The following is a 15202-nucleotide window of genomic DNA, read 5'->3' as shown; positions in this document are numbered from 1 at the left end:
TACTTTGCCAATTAATTTTTTTTCCAGCCCCATGTCTGTGCAGAACCACCACACTTGCTCACTTATCAGGACCCAAATACATTCAGAAACATGCTGAAGTTTAGCAAGGCACAAGAAAAAGAAAAATTAATGCCTGAGCTCTGACACACTGACAGAAAATAAGGTGACCAACCAGTAAAACACTGGAGGTGAACAAGCTTCAAAAGCACATAATTAGCAAGGCTCAGGGCAGAGGTCAGAAAGCCTGCTTGATTAAGTGATGTGTCTCCTGGCTGTTTATAACCGTATATGGAAAGAGATAATTTCATATTAGCAAGATGAATTTATTGTTCCTGGAATGTTAACTCAGTATTAAGAGTATCCATTCACTTTACATGAATTAAAGTGATCTTATTTAAGTGTTAAAATAACAAAGGAAGATTGGTGTCCAAGACAGCATTCCCTTGGTCATTAACTTTTGCTGGCACTGAGGTTACAATTTACAGATTCCCTGAAACCATTTTCAGAAACTTACTTGGAAGTTAAATATCTCCTGTAGCAGAGTAGCCATCTGTAGTGGTCTGCAGAATAAATACACTTTTAATAACAACTAAAAAAAATGCTTTCATTTATTGCCCATCTATTCAGAGCTCATGCATTTCTCATTGCTCACATATCTAACTTCTTCAGGTCATACATGTATCACATTGAGGTCACTTAAACCCTCAGGCATTCAAAATTTTGGGTAAAATTCTCTTTGTCTAAGGTGACAGCCCATTTCTCCAGGGCAGCCTCAGTTCCCGGCCCATATCTGGCCCCAGCTGGAGTTCTACAGCTATTCCATGGGTCAGCAGCAAGTGAGACAGAAAAGCCCCGACTCTGTGCTGCATTCCCACCCTCTCCTCCGAGGCACGGTCCCAGGAGCCAAGAGCTGTCATTCCCACCAGCCATACCTTCCACAAGCCCATTCCTGCCAGCCTCCATCTCGCATTGGGAACAGCAGCAGTTGTCGAAATGCAACAAATTACACCAAAAGGTGCAGCATGTCCTGACATTCTGCAAGTCTGGCACTGCTACAGACTTTTGTGCCTGTGCCTTCAATAAGCCACCCCAGACGCAAAGAGCAGTGTGCTCAAAGCAATGCACAATTTAAGGGAGCCTAACTTTTCTGTCCCCTGTTCTCTACCAAGTAAAACTAAAGGTGTTTCAACCTGACATCCCAATAAGATTGAGGAAATAATTTCTCTTGTGTCTTTATTAACCCAGGGAGATTTACAAATAACAACAAAGTAAAGAGAACTTCCATTAATTTCTCTCTTTTCCCTGTGTATTTAAATAGAAGCAGATTAAGAAGAAAAGCAATACACACAGGAAAAAAAACCAAAACAAACTGAAAACTGCATTTGCAGACAAATGCAAAGATTCCCTCACTGAAAGCAGACAGCCGTGTTCACATTTGTGAAGCTGCATCGATCTTCATTAAAATTAAGTAATTTTTAACTAGCTCATGTTTTACATGTGTGACCTCAGATATTACCTCCTGCATCCTACCCATACACTGTTCTGCAGTCAGAATTGTTCTTTTCTCCATCAGCAGAGTATTTGCATGCTAATCAAACACCAATTAATTGTTAACACTGTTAATTACTAAAACTGATAATGTTTTCTAGTATTATCCTCACTTTGACCTGAAAAGAGAACACATCCATTTCTGGTGCTCAAGCCCTGATTTTCCAAAGTATGTGACATTAGGGAGTGTTTCATATGGTCAAAGCAAAGCACCTGCTTAGTCACAACTGCCCTGGCAGTCCTAGCTCAGAAATTCCACAAACCAGACCCAGGGACATAAGCAACAGAGGAAATACACAGTGAATTCTGCTGGAAGAATCTCGTCCCATAACACACATGAAAACAGTTCTTTATGATAGCACTCAACTACATTAATTATGGATGAGAAAATTCCCGTCCTTCCACAGTTCTACTTTGCTGTCCCATTTCTGGCAGATTTGGAGCACAGGATCTAAGCTCTAACTGAACCTTCAGAAAAGTTCAGTGTAACAGGAGAAAGCCTGGTCTTATGGGGAAGAAGAACATGCAGTCATTTAAGTACAATCAGTATCGGAAAACATTTACACAATGAAGTCAAAGCAACCTCTGTCCTGCATCAGGACATGCCAAGTTCAGAGTTACTTCAAGTCAGGTTTTCTGCGTAATTCAAGGGCAGAGAAGTTCTCTATGGAGAATGGTCCCTTCTAAAAACAAAAAACCACCAGCCAACACTCACCCCACCCATCAAAAAAAAAAGGGAAAACAAATTCCACCATGCAGCATCATATTTATACCTCCAGGGCTACCAGCAATGAGTGTCAGACAGCAGGGCTCCACCACAGAGCTTTCTGAACTGCCTGAGCCACATTATTCATCACCTGCTCCACAGGCTGCAGCTGAAGGAAATGAAATAGATGCTTTACCAGAAAATCTCTGCAGTGTTTGGCATTCACACATCAGTCAGCTGTAATTTGAGGAGCTTTGCCCACAGCTACCTTTAACATTGCACCTCTGTGCAAATTACAGGTACAAAATAATATGACACGACAGTGGTTGCAAAGGTCTAGGTAATGCAAACCAGACATGTGCCACCAGGGAACTTTGATTTTTCTCTTTCATTTTCAGGCAAATATAAATCAGTTGCAACTGATACACACTGTTACCATTTCCAGATATATAAACAGTGGGGAAAAGCCCAAACAACCCACCACTGTCTCATGCTTCAGTTTCTCAGAATCCCGCAGACATTAAACACATAATTTTACACAACAAAGTCTAACAGTACTGACAATCTCCTCAAAGTTCTCACTAAAATAACCTCCCCCTACACAACCTGAGAGAGCAGACCTGACAAGCTAGAGAGACTGACAAGAAATAATCAAGAGAAGGTCTTCTTTTTCTTAAAATAAATGGTTAAGTAAATTTTTGCAAGAGTTATTTCCTGAAGCAGGCATCACGTCATGTGAGCTAAAGCCATGAGACCACTACCAAGAAAAATGTGCCCTGCGTTGCAGGCAGCACTTCACAGCAAACATCTTAGGGGACTACCTGGCTCTGGAATCCTTCCCTAGCCAGCATTTCTGCAAAGATGGGAGCACAGAGCAGCACACCTCCCAGTGTTTCCTTCTTCAGCAGGAAAAACAGAGGTAATATAATTAGTCCCAGGCTTAAAAATATTTACATTACTTGAGACCAACGCAGTCTGATGACCTGCAGAGAGAATTACTCCGGCAGGAACACCTCCTTCATAAATCATTCCACTCGTTATTCGAACTCAGTTTCACAAGTTTATGCTCAACTTAATCTCGAATTCATCTGCCTGTGAACCAAGGAGTCTGGTAGCCAAAGCTGTTCCCTTTCTTGCTCATGAAGAAATACATCGGGGAAAAAAAATTAAATCCTGCTTTCACGACCACGTATTCATTCACAGCTGCAGTGAAGATAACGGAAGGTCCAGCTACCCAGGGTACTGGGGCAAGTGATCACAGAAAAGGAACAGCCTGAGGACCCCTCACCGGAGTTAACCTCCAGCTCTCGACAGCCAACACCTCCGGGCCAGCCCGGGCTGGGAACACGCTGTGCTCAGAACCTGCTACGCCTAAGTCCCTGGGGACAACTCTCCGGGGGAACAGCTCACAGCCCCGGCCCGGGACACCACGGAGCGCCGGTGCTTCAACGCGTGTGGGGCGAGCATCGCCTCCCGCGTATGCGCGGCACCGACAGCCCCCACCGCCCTCAGCACACCCCGCCAGACCCTCCAGAACCGCGCCAGCGCCCATACCGGCACCCCCGCGCTGGCTCCTCATCCACAGACACCGCCCCGGGACCCCGGCCCCGCGGGACCGACCTTCTGTCCCGGACAGGGCGAACCCCGGCCCCGGGCCCCGCCGCCCGCCCGCACGTACCCGCCGGGACAGCGCCCCGTCCCGTGCCATGCCCCGCGCCGCTCCCGCCGCCGGGCGCGCTCCGCCGCCCGCCCCGGCCGCCCCTTCCGCACGGCCGGGCCCGCCCAGCGCCGGGGGCGGGGGGCGGAGGCGGGTCCCGCCTCAGAGAGCCCCCGGGCCGCCTCACGAGCCTGGGGCCGCCTCACTGCCGGTCCGCACCTCAGCCCCGCCTGCGGCTCTCCAACCATCGCGGACGGCGGGTTTTGCTTTGTTTTTCCCTCAGGAACGCCACCAACGCCCTTATAGAATCACAGAATCGTCAAGGCTGGAAGAGACCTCCGAGATCATCCAGTCCGACCATGCAGTCAGCACTGCCACTGTAACGCCTAAACCACATCAACCAGCGTCAGATCCAGACGCCTCTTGTACACCTCCACGAACCATGACTCCATTACCTACCTGGCAACTTATTCCAGTGCCTGGCCTCTCAAAACAGTGAAATATTTTTTCTAATAGGTAATCTGATTCTTCCCTGTCTTGCCTTAGGGCCTTTTCCTCCTGTCGTCTCACTGAAGGCACGGCAGAGACCGGCCCCACGTCACTACAGCCTCCTGTCAGGGAGTTGTGCAGAGCGATGAGGTCTCCCCAACCCGAGCCTTCTCAAAGCTAAACAAACCCAGCTCCCTCAGCTATTCCTCATGGGGCATGTTTTCTAGACCCTTCCCGAGCCTTGTTGGCCTTCTCTGGATATGCTACAGCCCCTCAATGTCCTTTTAGAGGTGAAGGGCCCGGAACTGAATGCAGTGCAGCCTCACCAATGCTGAATACAGGGGAGGAATAGTCCTACTGGCTACAATGCTCTTGATACAGGCCAGGATGCCATTTGTCTTCCTGGCCACACTGCTGGCTCATATCCAGCTGCTGTCAAACAGAGAGAGTCCCTTCCTGCTGATCAGCTCTCAAGGCATCCCTGCCCCAGGCTGGAGCTGCAGAGGCTGCTGTGACCCAAATGCAAGATGTGGCACTTGACCTTAGTGAACCTCACACTGTTGTCCTCAGCCCTTTGATCAAGACTGTCCAGGTCTCTCTGCAGAGCCTTCCCGCCCTTGAGCAGATCAACACTCCCAACCAACCTGGCACAGTCTGCAAATTTACTGAGGGTTGCTTCATCTCTTCCTCCAGACAGCTTCCAGCCCTCAGTGGCTGGAGGCCATCAGTAGCGCCCTCCGGCAAAGCAGCGTCCTCTGGAAAAAGGTACAAATTAAGAGGGAAAGAGCCCTGTTGGTGCAGCTGAAACAGGGAGGCAGCTGTAGCACCTCAGCACGGAGCAGGCCCTTCGTTGGCAGCTGTGTTGCTGCACTGCAGATCATGTTGCAATCATCAGACATGATCTAGGGGAGGAGATGCTCAGAGACACCTGGACACAGCTGCAGGTAAGCCATTATTCAGCGATAGTCAAGCCAACCTCATGGGGTCTTTCTCTAAGGGAGCTTTAGTCTTGTCTGGTTGCAGCAGCCCCTCCAGTTGCACACACAGGCCATCCTGCCACCTCACATGCCCTCACAGCTTACAAGGGCAGCTCAAAATCTCAGCTGGAACACATCAGATTTGTCTCTTGCACTCCAGTGTTTCTCTCTCTCCCTCACAAACACTGTCTCCCAGCACTTCTCCTTGTACCTCCCTTCTCAGCCATGCTATCCCTCCCCAAAAGTCAATTACAGATGCCTCCCTTTTGCTGTTCCTCTTCATTTTAGTAATGTGTGAATCATGCTAGAAACCTGTTAGTATACTCTAAAAACACTAGGAAGCACTTGACAGGAAAGTCTTAAAAGCTCTTCTCATTCCATTCTTAGAGATGAGGGAAGCAACTCTGTCATCCACAGCCCCTTCAGATGCCTTTTAGTCTTAATTTCTCTGCAGAGGTAAACTCCTTTCATGGTACTAAACTATCATAGTCAGCTTAGGAAGAAAACATTACTTACTGGTCAGTGCAAGTAGGCAACATCCAAAAGGGCAAATATCTCCTACCAAAGCAATCTACTGACCTGAACTTGCTTGTTGGGACTTTTCCCTCCTTGGCCTCACAGTTCCCTGGTCATTCATGCAGGACAGGAAGTGCACTTGGTCCTCTGCTGCAGGACTGGACATTCAGGCATGAGAAACATGCACAGGCAACTGGGGCAAGAGACTGGCTGCAAAACCCAATCCAAGGCCAAACATGGGTCAGTCATGCACTGGAAAAGAGCTGTGCTTCAGTCACATGGGTTTTCAAACAGTCTTGAAGGACTGAACAAAATTACAATAACATAGTTAAGCATTAACTTGCTGCCACCCTGTAAACAGCAGCATGGCTGATTCCCTTTGTGCTCTGAAAAGGTCAGAGCAGTTTTGCTCAGTGAACACTGAGTTAAATTAGGGATATTGAGATGCATCCTGAGTGGTGTACAAATACTAAAATACTAATAAAAGAAACCCAACTTTAGAGACTCTATTGTGCACCAGTTCACTTGGGATAAATGGCACAAAGAATATAAGAATTGAGCCCGAGCCAACAAACTCAGGAAATACAATATCAGCTTACCTTGCCTGGCTGGGGGTGAATTTGGGTGGGCAGGTATCTCAGGAAGTCCTTTGAGATGGTGTACCCTGGGTAAGGTGGTATCTTCAAGAGATTCATGGACCTTTTCTGTCTCTCACCCCCTTACTTTCAGGAAATCTGGGAGGTGGCAAATGCAGGAGGTTGCTGTTCTTCCCCAGAGAGTTGGAAAGCTTTCCCAGAAGAGGTGCTGGACTGGTGAGTTCTTGCACTACTCCAGGTAGGTCTAAGCAAAGTTTGTAAAAGAGCCAAGTGCAACCGAAGTGCTGTGGTGTGCTCTTACCCCTTGGAGACTTGTGGGGTTTGGAAGCCAGAGGAATTTTCCCCTTCACTTCAGCTGGGCTTGGACGAGCCCCAAAGTACACAGAGTAATGCAACACTGTGAAATTATGAAATGTAGGAGACAACACTCATATTTTCTCAGTAATAAAACAAAGGCCATTATGTAATGCTTGCTACTATAGGAGAACAGGAATGTTTGCTTGGTTCCATGATTACAGGGGAAGCAGTAGTAAGTTAATGCTTAACTATGTCTTTGCAATTTTGTTCAATCCCAAGACTTAAAAAAACTCTGAACCAGTCTTGAAGTAGAAAAAGTCTGGAGTGGTTTTGCTACATGACAATACAAGGCCGCCCTACAATCCAATCCACTGCTCTTCCAAAGCAGGAAATCAGTGCTCTCCAAAGAGCCTGTCAGCCCGCAAGGAAAAAGGGGAGATGCCCGATTTCTCACCCCGCCTCATGCGCGCTTGCCCTGGTGATGTCACTGACTCTTCCTGTCCCTGTGTGCTACAAAGTGACAGAAGCCAGTGCCACTTTTTAGCATAGTGGCTATGCTAAAAACACGCCTGCCTGAGACTGAACTGGCCCCGACTCGATGTTTCATCAGCTCAAACGCCAGGTGGAAGCGTGCACAGGCACTGTTCGTGCTGCTCCATCACCACTTTGTGGTCTGTGAGCCACGCAGTGAGGGATAAGTACGGCTTGTGCTGCTCCCCACAGGGCTGGCCGAGGAGGTGCGGGCAGTGCCTGGCGAGCGCTGTGGTGCCGGGGGAGCCGGACAGCCCTCCTTGTGCAGCCTGGGTACCCCTGCAGGGGCTCCTGCCCCGCTGTACAACCCCACTCTGCGAGTGTGACGAGCCTTCCTGACCAGTTACAGCCCGTGGTGCTCATCGCTGTGCCAGTGTTACTGCCCAGAGTGAAGGTCCCAGTGGCCAGCTACAGAATCACAGAGTCAATCACTAAGGTTGGAAAAGACCTCTGAGATCATCGAGTTCAACCTGTGGCCGATCCCCACCTTGTCAACCAGACCAGGACACTGAGTGCCACGTGCAGTCTTTCTGTAAACACCTCCAGGCGTGGGGACTTCACCAGCTCCTTGAGCTGCCCATTTTCCAGTGTCTAATCACCGTTTACATGGAGGAATTCCTCCTGATGTCCAACCTAAGCCTCTCCTGGTGCAGCTTGAGGCCATGTCCTCCTGTCCTGTCCCATGTGTCCTGGGAGCAGAGTCCGACCTCCTCCTGGCTGCATCCTCCTGTCATAGGGAGCTGTGGAGAGCAGGAAGGTCCTCCCTGAGCCTCCTTTTCTCCAGGCTGAGGCCCCCCCCGCCCCAGCTCCCTCAGCTGCTCCTCTCAGACTGGTTACCCTTCCCCAGCTCCAGAACACCTCCAGGGACAGCGACTCCACCACCTCCCCGGGCAGCCCATTCCAATGCCTGGCCATCCTTTCTGTGAAGAACGGGCAAAGCTGTAAGGAATCATCGGACGTCACCGGGTCCGACCTCCCTGCTCGGGTAGGGCGGGAGGGGACCACCGGAGGTCACCGGGCAGAGTCCCTCAGAGCAGGGCTCTCGGGAGCCCGTCGGCAGCGGTGATGAAGGGGCGAGCCCAGGGCCCCATGCCCCCAGCCCGTCGTGTCCCCCCCACGGCGCAGGCGCGGCGGTGACGCAAAGGGGCGCGGGGAGGTGACGCAAGGCGCGCGCGGCGGTGACGTTAAAGGCGTGCGCGACGCCCGCTCATTGCGACGGTGGCGATGAAGGTGGCGGTGGCCGGGTGCTGCCACGGCGCCCTGGACAAGATGTACGAGACGCTGGAGCTGCTGCAGCGGCGCCACAACGTGCGGCCCGACTTGCTGCTCTGCTGCGGGGACTTCCAGGCCGTGCGCAACGAGGCAGACCTGCGGTGCATGGCCGTGCCGGCCAAGTACCGGCACATGCAGACCTTCTACCGGTGAGAGCCGCCGGCCCGGCCCCGGCCCCCGACCTAACCCACGCAGACTTGGTCGGGTCCAGCAGCTGCCGTGTCTCCGCAGGTACTACTCGGGCGAGAAGAAAGCCCCGGTGCTCACGGTGTTCATCGGCGGCAACCACGAGGCTTCCAACCACCTGCAGGAGCTGCCCTACGGCGGGTGGGTCGCGCCCAACATCTACTACTTGGGTAAGGTCCCTCGGCTCCAGCCTCGGTCTCCCGGCGATTTCCCCCATAGCCCCTGCCCTGCCCGGACCCTCCGTGACCCCCTCCCCTGTCCCGTAGGTTACGCGGGCGTGGTGCGGTTCCGCGGCGTGAGGATCGGCGGCATCTCGGGCATCTTCAAGTCTCACGACTACCGGAAAGGTACCGGGGCAGCTGGGCCCGGGGGGCGGGCAGCGCGGAGGGGAGAGCCGGGGCCGCGGCGTGGTGTGAGGGTCTGGCTGTGCTCAGCCCCGAACCGTCTCTTAGCCTGAAAACCACCCTTGGTTCAATACATGGATTTTTCTGGAGTTGGTAGATGAGTCTGTAGCTGCCCGGTGACCAAAGCAGGAAGCAAGACACCTTTGGAACGTTGTTGGAACGGTGTTGATTTTTCCATGGCAGGTGTCCTTTCAGCATGCAGTGCAACACTGATTTTCCTTGAGTGAGATGGTCAGTTTATAACAGTGACACTATATAAGTGTATTGTTCTGCCCTGAGGTTTAGGGTCAGTACGTCTGGTTCCTCCTGTTTATGTGGGTGTGTATTCAAGAGTTCTTCCTGGGAAAGGTGGCAAAAATTATGTCACAGATGATAACCCATAGTGAGTAGAAGATAGTTTATTTTTTCTGATCTCAGGACTTGAAAGAGTGGTCCTTGTGGTTACTGTACTGTGCTCTCTTTACTAACAAATGGCTTCGGAGAAGCTTTGCAGGTAGCTTTCAAGCTGCAAAGTAACCAGTTTTCTAGAACATTTGTTTCTGTCTAATACCTGTCAGCGCTAATTAAATTTGCTGTCATTAAGGGAGCACTTTATATGCCTGAATATTGCACGAGGGAGATTTTGGCAATAACTAAAAAAGCAATATCTCTGTTAATTCTGTAGAGTATGTAGGAGCTATGCTAGGCATTCATGTTTTTTGTCCCAAGGCAAAGTTGGAAACTCATCCCTTTTTTCAGGGTACATGTTGGTGCTTCCGCAGCCTGTGGTGCCTGTGGGCAGTGACAGGGATGTTTAGGCTGCTGCTGAACCTGTTAAGCTGTAATTTCATGGTGGGTGGCAGCACTCTGCACAATCATGAAAAATCACAGCCTTGTATTTGGCATTACGCTGGGTGCCTGTGTGACCCCAAAAAGCTGCTGTGTAGGAGGGAACTTGTGATTCAGGCAACTATTTTTGTTTTCAACATTTTAGGACACTTTGAGTGCCCACCATACAACCAGCAGACCATTAGAAGTGCTTACCATGTGAGGAATATTGAAGTCTTCAAACTCAAACAGGTCAGTGAAAAGCCTATTTTTTTTAAACAAGGGTAATTAATTTGTCATTAATTTAGAAATAGGAAGTTAAAGCTGGATATTGAACCTAAACATGCTTTAATACGTTGATCAGACATCTGAGGAATATTGTGCTTAGCCATTATCCCTTTTAAATAAAGCTTTTAAAATTTTCATGAGGAAGAAGATGCCTTTGGCTGTGGGCAGAGGACTTGCTCTCTAGCTATGATTTCCTCTGACTGCCTGACTTGTAGTGATGATATGAACTCTTCGATAAGGCAGTATAAAGCACAGGTGGCTGCCTCAAGTAATTGCTAAACTTCTTTGTCAATATGTTGTATTTATGCCATGTGCTTTTTGACCTGACAGCTAAAGCGTCCCATCGATATATTTATGTCACATGACTGGCCAAGGAGCATCTATCACTATGGAAACAAGAAACAGCTCCTCAAAATGAAATCCTTCTTCCGTCAAGAAGTGGAGAGCAACACATTGGGAAGCCCTGCTGCTTCAGAGCTTCTGCAGCACCTGAAACCCACCTACTGGTTCTCAGCACATCTACACGTTAAATTTGCAGCTTTCATGCAACACGAGGTAAAGGGGGACAGAAAATGAATTGGTCCCAGACACACTTTAGAATTATTCTGGTGCAGGTAATCATGTCCAGAAAAGCAATTTAGTGTTTTTTGATCTTAAAACTCAGTTAAAACAATGAGAGATTAAGTGGTGTTAGGACTATTGTTTTATGTAAATGAAAAAGATGTTATGAATGAGGGGTGTAATTCCCTGATCTTCTTCAGGAACAGCATGAATTAGCTGAGGTTATTGTTCTTGAAAGTTGTTAATTTAACTGTATAAAAAAGCACTCCTGCTCTGTTGGGGAGGCAGACAACTTCAAAATAGGTGAACAAAAGGAGACAACTTCAAAAAAGGTGCTAAAGGAGTGATCGAAGAGGGTGGTTACCTGAGGGTGGGAGGATCCCTGTAGCACAGTTTTGCAGGTCTGGTAGCTTGAGCCAAAGCCAAAAACCAGCCTGTAGTTGAAACAGTTATTCCTGAAGTGGTGCCAGTGCTGTTCCCATTTGCAAGTTATTTATCTGTAAAAATGTAACTCCAGACCTTGTAGGCTCAACAAATCTGTTTTCAATTAAGTTACAATTTTTCTTTTTGCTCCAAGGCTGGATTTGCTCAGCTGCCTTGGTTAATGCTGAAATGTAGCTCTTGTTTTATCTTGCTATCATCTACATCCTGTTTCCTGTTAGACTCCCAGTGAAGTCTGTACTTCTCTTTGTCCCTGCTAATTTTTTATTTCAGAAAGTATTTTTCTGTAGAAATTATACCTTTAAATCTGTCTATACAGCTTGTTTAGAGTGGTCAAATTTCACATAAGTGCTAATGATTGTGTTAACGCCATTTGCTTCCTAGACAAACTCCAAAGAAGAGTTACCAAAAGCAACCAAGTTCCTGGCTCTGGATAAATGCTTGCCCCACAGAGACTTCCTGCAGGTGATGAACATGTGTAGAAGGTTTACAATTTAAGTATTTTGTTTGTTTGAACTGCTAGTGCTGTTCTTAGATATAAGATGAAGAATAGTGCTGATAAGTGGAGGGATTTTAAAGAAACTAGGAATGCATGTGTGGAATGGTCTTTGTGGGATTTTTCCTGAACTAAGCAAACTGTGTTGTGTAGGCACAGTGTTTCCTTAATTTTACCATTTCCATCCAGTTGAGAGCAAGTACCTGACTTCATGGATGAGTCTAAAATAGTTTGCTGTGAGAGTGAGCTGCTGACAGTGTGTTTTGAAATACACTCAAGTGTTTCTACGAGTCTTAGAGTGGCTTTTATTTATCATCCCAAGGGGAAGGTGGTTCATGGTCCTCTGGATGTGTGGTGGGATCCATTTACCCTAGTAACTACCTTTGAAGGTGGAAGAGAGAATGAGGATAGGCTCTATCTGTGGAAAGGGATATGAGTCCTAGTCCAGACTAAAATCCTATAACAAAACTGATCTGGATTAGTACTTCCTCCAGAAGATCTTAATTTCAATTCATCATGAAAGAGTTTAAAAACATTTCCTGTTAAATCATAGCTCATAAATCAAGAGTGGGTGTTCCTACAGCAGAATTTGAAATTGACAGTTCTTGTCAATTCTTGGTTTGTATCCATATAGAAGTGTCTTAGTTTGAAAGAGACATGTCTTTCAAGGAAGGTGGGAACCTCCCTTGGAATACAAAATATGACCCCCTACCCTCCAAATTATTATAACTTTGAGATTTTGAGACTTCGAGGCAAAGATAAGAAAAAAGTAATAACAGTTCTTTACTAGAATATATATGTTTAAATCTGGCAGTACTTCTGCCTTTCCCAAGAGAAGCACTTGTGCCCCCCCATCTCTCTAAGAGATATAGCAAACTGCACCCCCTCCCTTGTCCTGGCCACATCATTTGTCTCTCTTAAGTGTCTATTGTTCCGGTCTCTTTGAAGAACTCCTAACCTCCAACAGAAGCCAGCATGAATTTAGGATCAGGCACATTCTATTTCTAATTTGCCTCACTATCCCAGCTGCTGGAAGTAAGGGAGGGAGTGTGTTCTGCTTTTTAATTGCTGTAAGCTGAAATTCAGAAATGTCTTTTTTGCTGTTACTGATTGTCCTTTGTTAGCCCCTTATAGGGAGCTGGCTTGAGAGGACTTGTTTTGAGACCACTAGCTCAGTGTACTTTAAACTTCATTAAAGCCCTGTACAGTGAAAGTAGCATTTGAAACTTTAATCAGATTGTCGTATCAAGAGAAAAAACTCACTACATCTGTTTGCTGTGTGTTTTTAAGTAGATAATAGACGTGGAACATGATCCCAATGCAGGCGACTCACTGGAGTATGATGCTGAGTGGATTGCAGTCCTCAAGGCCACCAACAGTCTTGTTAATGTGACCCAGAGCTCCTGGAATATGCCTGAAAAGAATGGCCTCTATGCCAAGTAAGTTCTCTGCAAAATAGAGATGAAAATGAGGGGTTTTTGTTTTTTTTTCTGGGCTGGAAGTAAAGTTATACTGGAGAGAGATGTGTTTCTGTTCTGCAGCCTGTAATGCCTGTAGGACTTATTAAACGCCTTGGAAAGAAAAGAGGATGTTGACAAAAGATGTAGTCTAAAGCATACAACTTCTTTACTGCTCTACCTGGGCAGTTAATTTTATTTTGCAAACTTAGATACCAGCATTTGAGGAACAGAAACTACACCATGAGGCTGAAAAACAGGCTGGGTTATGGGTGTGGGTTGACATAATACACTAATCCTTGGTGGGGAGATGGGTGTCTCAGTACTGACCAAAAGAAAATTAAAACCTTCCTGCAAAAGCATTTGAGGAATAAAGTGTCTGTTGTAAAATGAATTTATAATCCATCTTTGAAGGTTACACTCTGCGGTGGGAGCCTTTTGACTTGCTGCGCTTGTTTAAACTTTATGCACTTTTTTAGGTGGGATTACAGTGTGACAGAAGAAGCCATTAAAGAGGTGTTAGAAGAGCTGAACAATGACCTCAAAATTCCTTGCAACTTCACACTGACAGCTGCTTGTTACGATCCCAGCAAGCCCCAAAAAAACATGGAGCCAGTTCATACCATCAATCCACAGACCACTGAGTTCTGTGCCCAGTTTGGCCTCACTGACATAAATGACAGGATCCAGCAGGCTAAAGAAGAGAGCTCAGGACGAGGTGAATGTGAAGAGGAGGACGAAGAGGAGATGGACAGTACTGGGTCAGCAGAGGAACCCAGTGAATACAATACAGATAATTCTGGCCTGTCATGCTTTAATCCAGATGAAATAATGCTGGATGAAGAAGGTGGTGATGAAGACTTGAGTACATGCTCTGTAGATCCCTCCCCTGATCACCCTCCTGAGTTCTCTACGAGCTTCTCTGACATCCGGATCATGCCAGACTCCATGGCGGTGTCCTCTGATGATGCCATGGACTCCAACAACGAGGAGCTGGAGAAGTCTGGTGGGAGCAAGCAGGTAGAGGAAAAGAGCTCCACTGAGAGGTCATTAAAGCGCATCGGTGGTGATGAAAATGGGAACGGTGGTGTTAAAAAAATCAGGAGAAGGAACCAAGCTATCTATGCTGCAGAGGATGAAGATAAAACAGATTAATACTTCACAGGGTGTGTAACTAAGTTCTCTTCCAGCCTTTCTGTGGGAACGTGGTGAGAATTTTAGTGGACTGTGCGTGCTTTTAATGTCACATGATCTTAGTCATGTTACTTTCTCAAGCTCAGAGACTGGATGTACTTCTCACAGGGAAGGTGATTTAGAATAGACATCAAAGGAAGAAGCTGAGACTTTTTCAACAAAGAACTTTGTCAAAGGATATAAAGCTCATATATCCTTGATTTTGTTTCAGTTCTTGGTGTATGGTGTATACTCCATATCTTCAGCTGAACAAGACTCACCATGCTTGTTTAACAAGAACTCTTAAACTGTAGCCTGAGTCCAAGTGAGAGGATGTCTGACTTCCTAGACTAAGTGATTTTATTTTATTGCTTTTGTCTTGTTTTATACTGAACTATTAATACACTATAGCATACGCAATAACCCTATGAATGATATTTGAAAATAGAATTCCCATTATAACAAAACAGCAATAGAAGAATGAAGATTTTTGTTTCTGGTGATAGTTATGCCACAGAAAAGCCTTGTGGTCATAAGCAAAACAATATGTATTGTCCAGGATTAGCTTTTAATTACAGTTCTGATAGTAAACCAAGTTTCTTGATTTGGAATATGACCGTTTTATGGGGACCATGGAAGACTGCCTCTCTATTCTTAAAAACTCACTTTTGTTCTGTTTCTTAAATGGTGAGAACAATGTCTTAAAATGGAAGTAGTTAGGAAGGACAACTTTCTAAATGTGCATACCACCACTGTCTCAACTCTGATTAATCAGGGCTGTGTTTTGCATTCATACAAGG

General features: G+C 47.0%; 2 protein-coding genes across 8 annotated transcripts in view; one reads left to right on the top strand and one right to left on the bottom strand.

Annotated features, from left to right (window-relative positions):
* Positions 1-8311, bottom strand: part of LOC102113205 (serine/threonine-protein phosphatase 2A regulatory subunit B'' subunit alpha) — a 56830-nt gene extending 48519 nt beyond the window's left edge. Inside the window, exon 1 of one of the 7 annotated variants that reach the window (XM_088061323.1) lies at positions 7805-8311. The gene's annotated coding sequence lies outside the window, so the exon portion shown is untranslated. Of the gene's footprint in view, positions 1-3808; positions 3889-3932; positions 3993-5044; positions 5111-5893; positions 5911-5956; positions 6052-6492; positions 6923-7804 lie in introns of those variants that run through there. The other 6 variants (XM_088061325.1, XM_014258307.2, XM_088061326.1 and 3 more) reach the window with 6 other exon arrangements.
* A 209-nt stretch (positions 8312-8520) lies between these two features.
* DBR1 (debranching RNA lariats 1) lies at positions 8521-14997 on the top strand. Its single transcript, XM_005529549.3, has 8 exons — positions 8521-8738; positions 8821-8945; positions 9042-9122; positions 10153-10238; positions 10605-10829; positions 11661-11741; positions 13066-13211; positions 13709-14997. The coding sequence occupies exons 1-8, from the start codon at positions 8542-8544 to the stop codon at positions 14382-14384; spliced, it is 1617 nt and encodes a 538-aa protein (XP_005529606.2). The 5' UTR covers positions 8521-8541; the 3' UTR covers positions 14385-14997.
* Positions 14998-15202: the final 205 nt, after the last annotated feature.

This window comes from Pseudopodoces humilis, chromosome 11, assembly GCF_049639895.1.
Source record: "Pseudopodoces humilis isolate 2021_Gansu_Grassland_sample_001 chromosome 11, ASM4963989v1, whole genome shotgun sequence".
NCBI lineage: Eukaryota > Metazoa > Chordata > Aves > Passeriformes > Paridae > Pseudopodoces > Pseudopodoces humilis.
This window is presented reverse-complemented; position numbering and strand designations above follow the sequence as displayed.

What these genes read in the sequence shown, in the direction of transcription:
- DBR1 (XM_005529549.3), top strand. Translation starts at nt 8,542, where the DNA reads ATGAAGGTGGCGGTGGCCGGGTGCTGCCACGGCGCCCTGGACAAGATG. An exon ending in GCCCAACATCTACTACTTGG is followed by an intron (nt 8,946 to 9,041) that starts GTAAGGTCCCTC and finishes CCTGTCCCGTAG; the next exon opens with GTTACGCGGGCGTGGTGCGG. An exon ending in AAGAATGGCCTCTATGCCAA is followed by an intron (nt 13,212 to 13,708) that starts GTAAGTTCTCTG and finishes GCACTTTTTTAG; the next exon opens with GTGGGATTACAGTGTGACAG.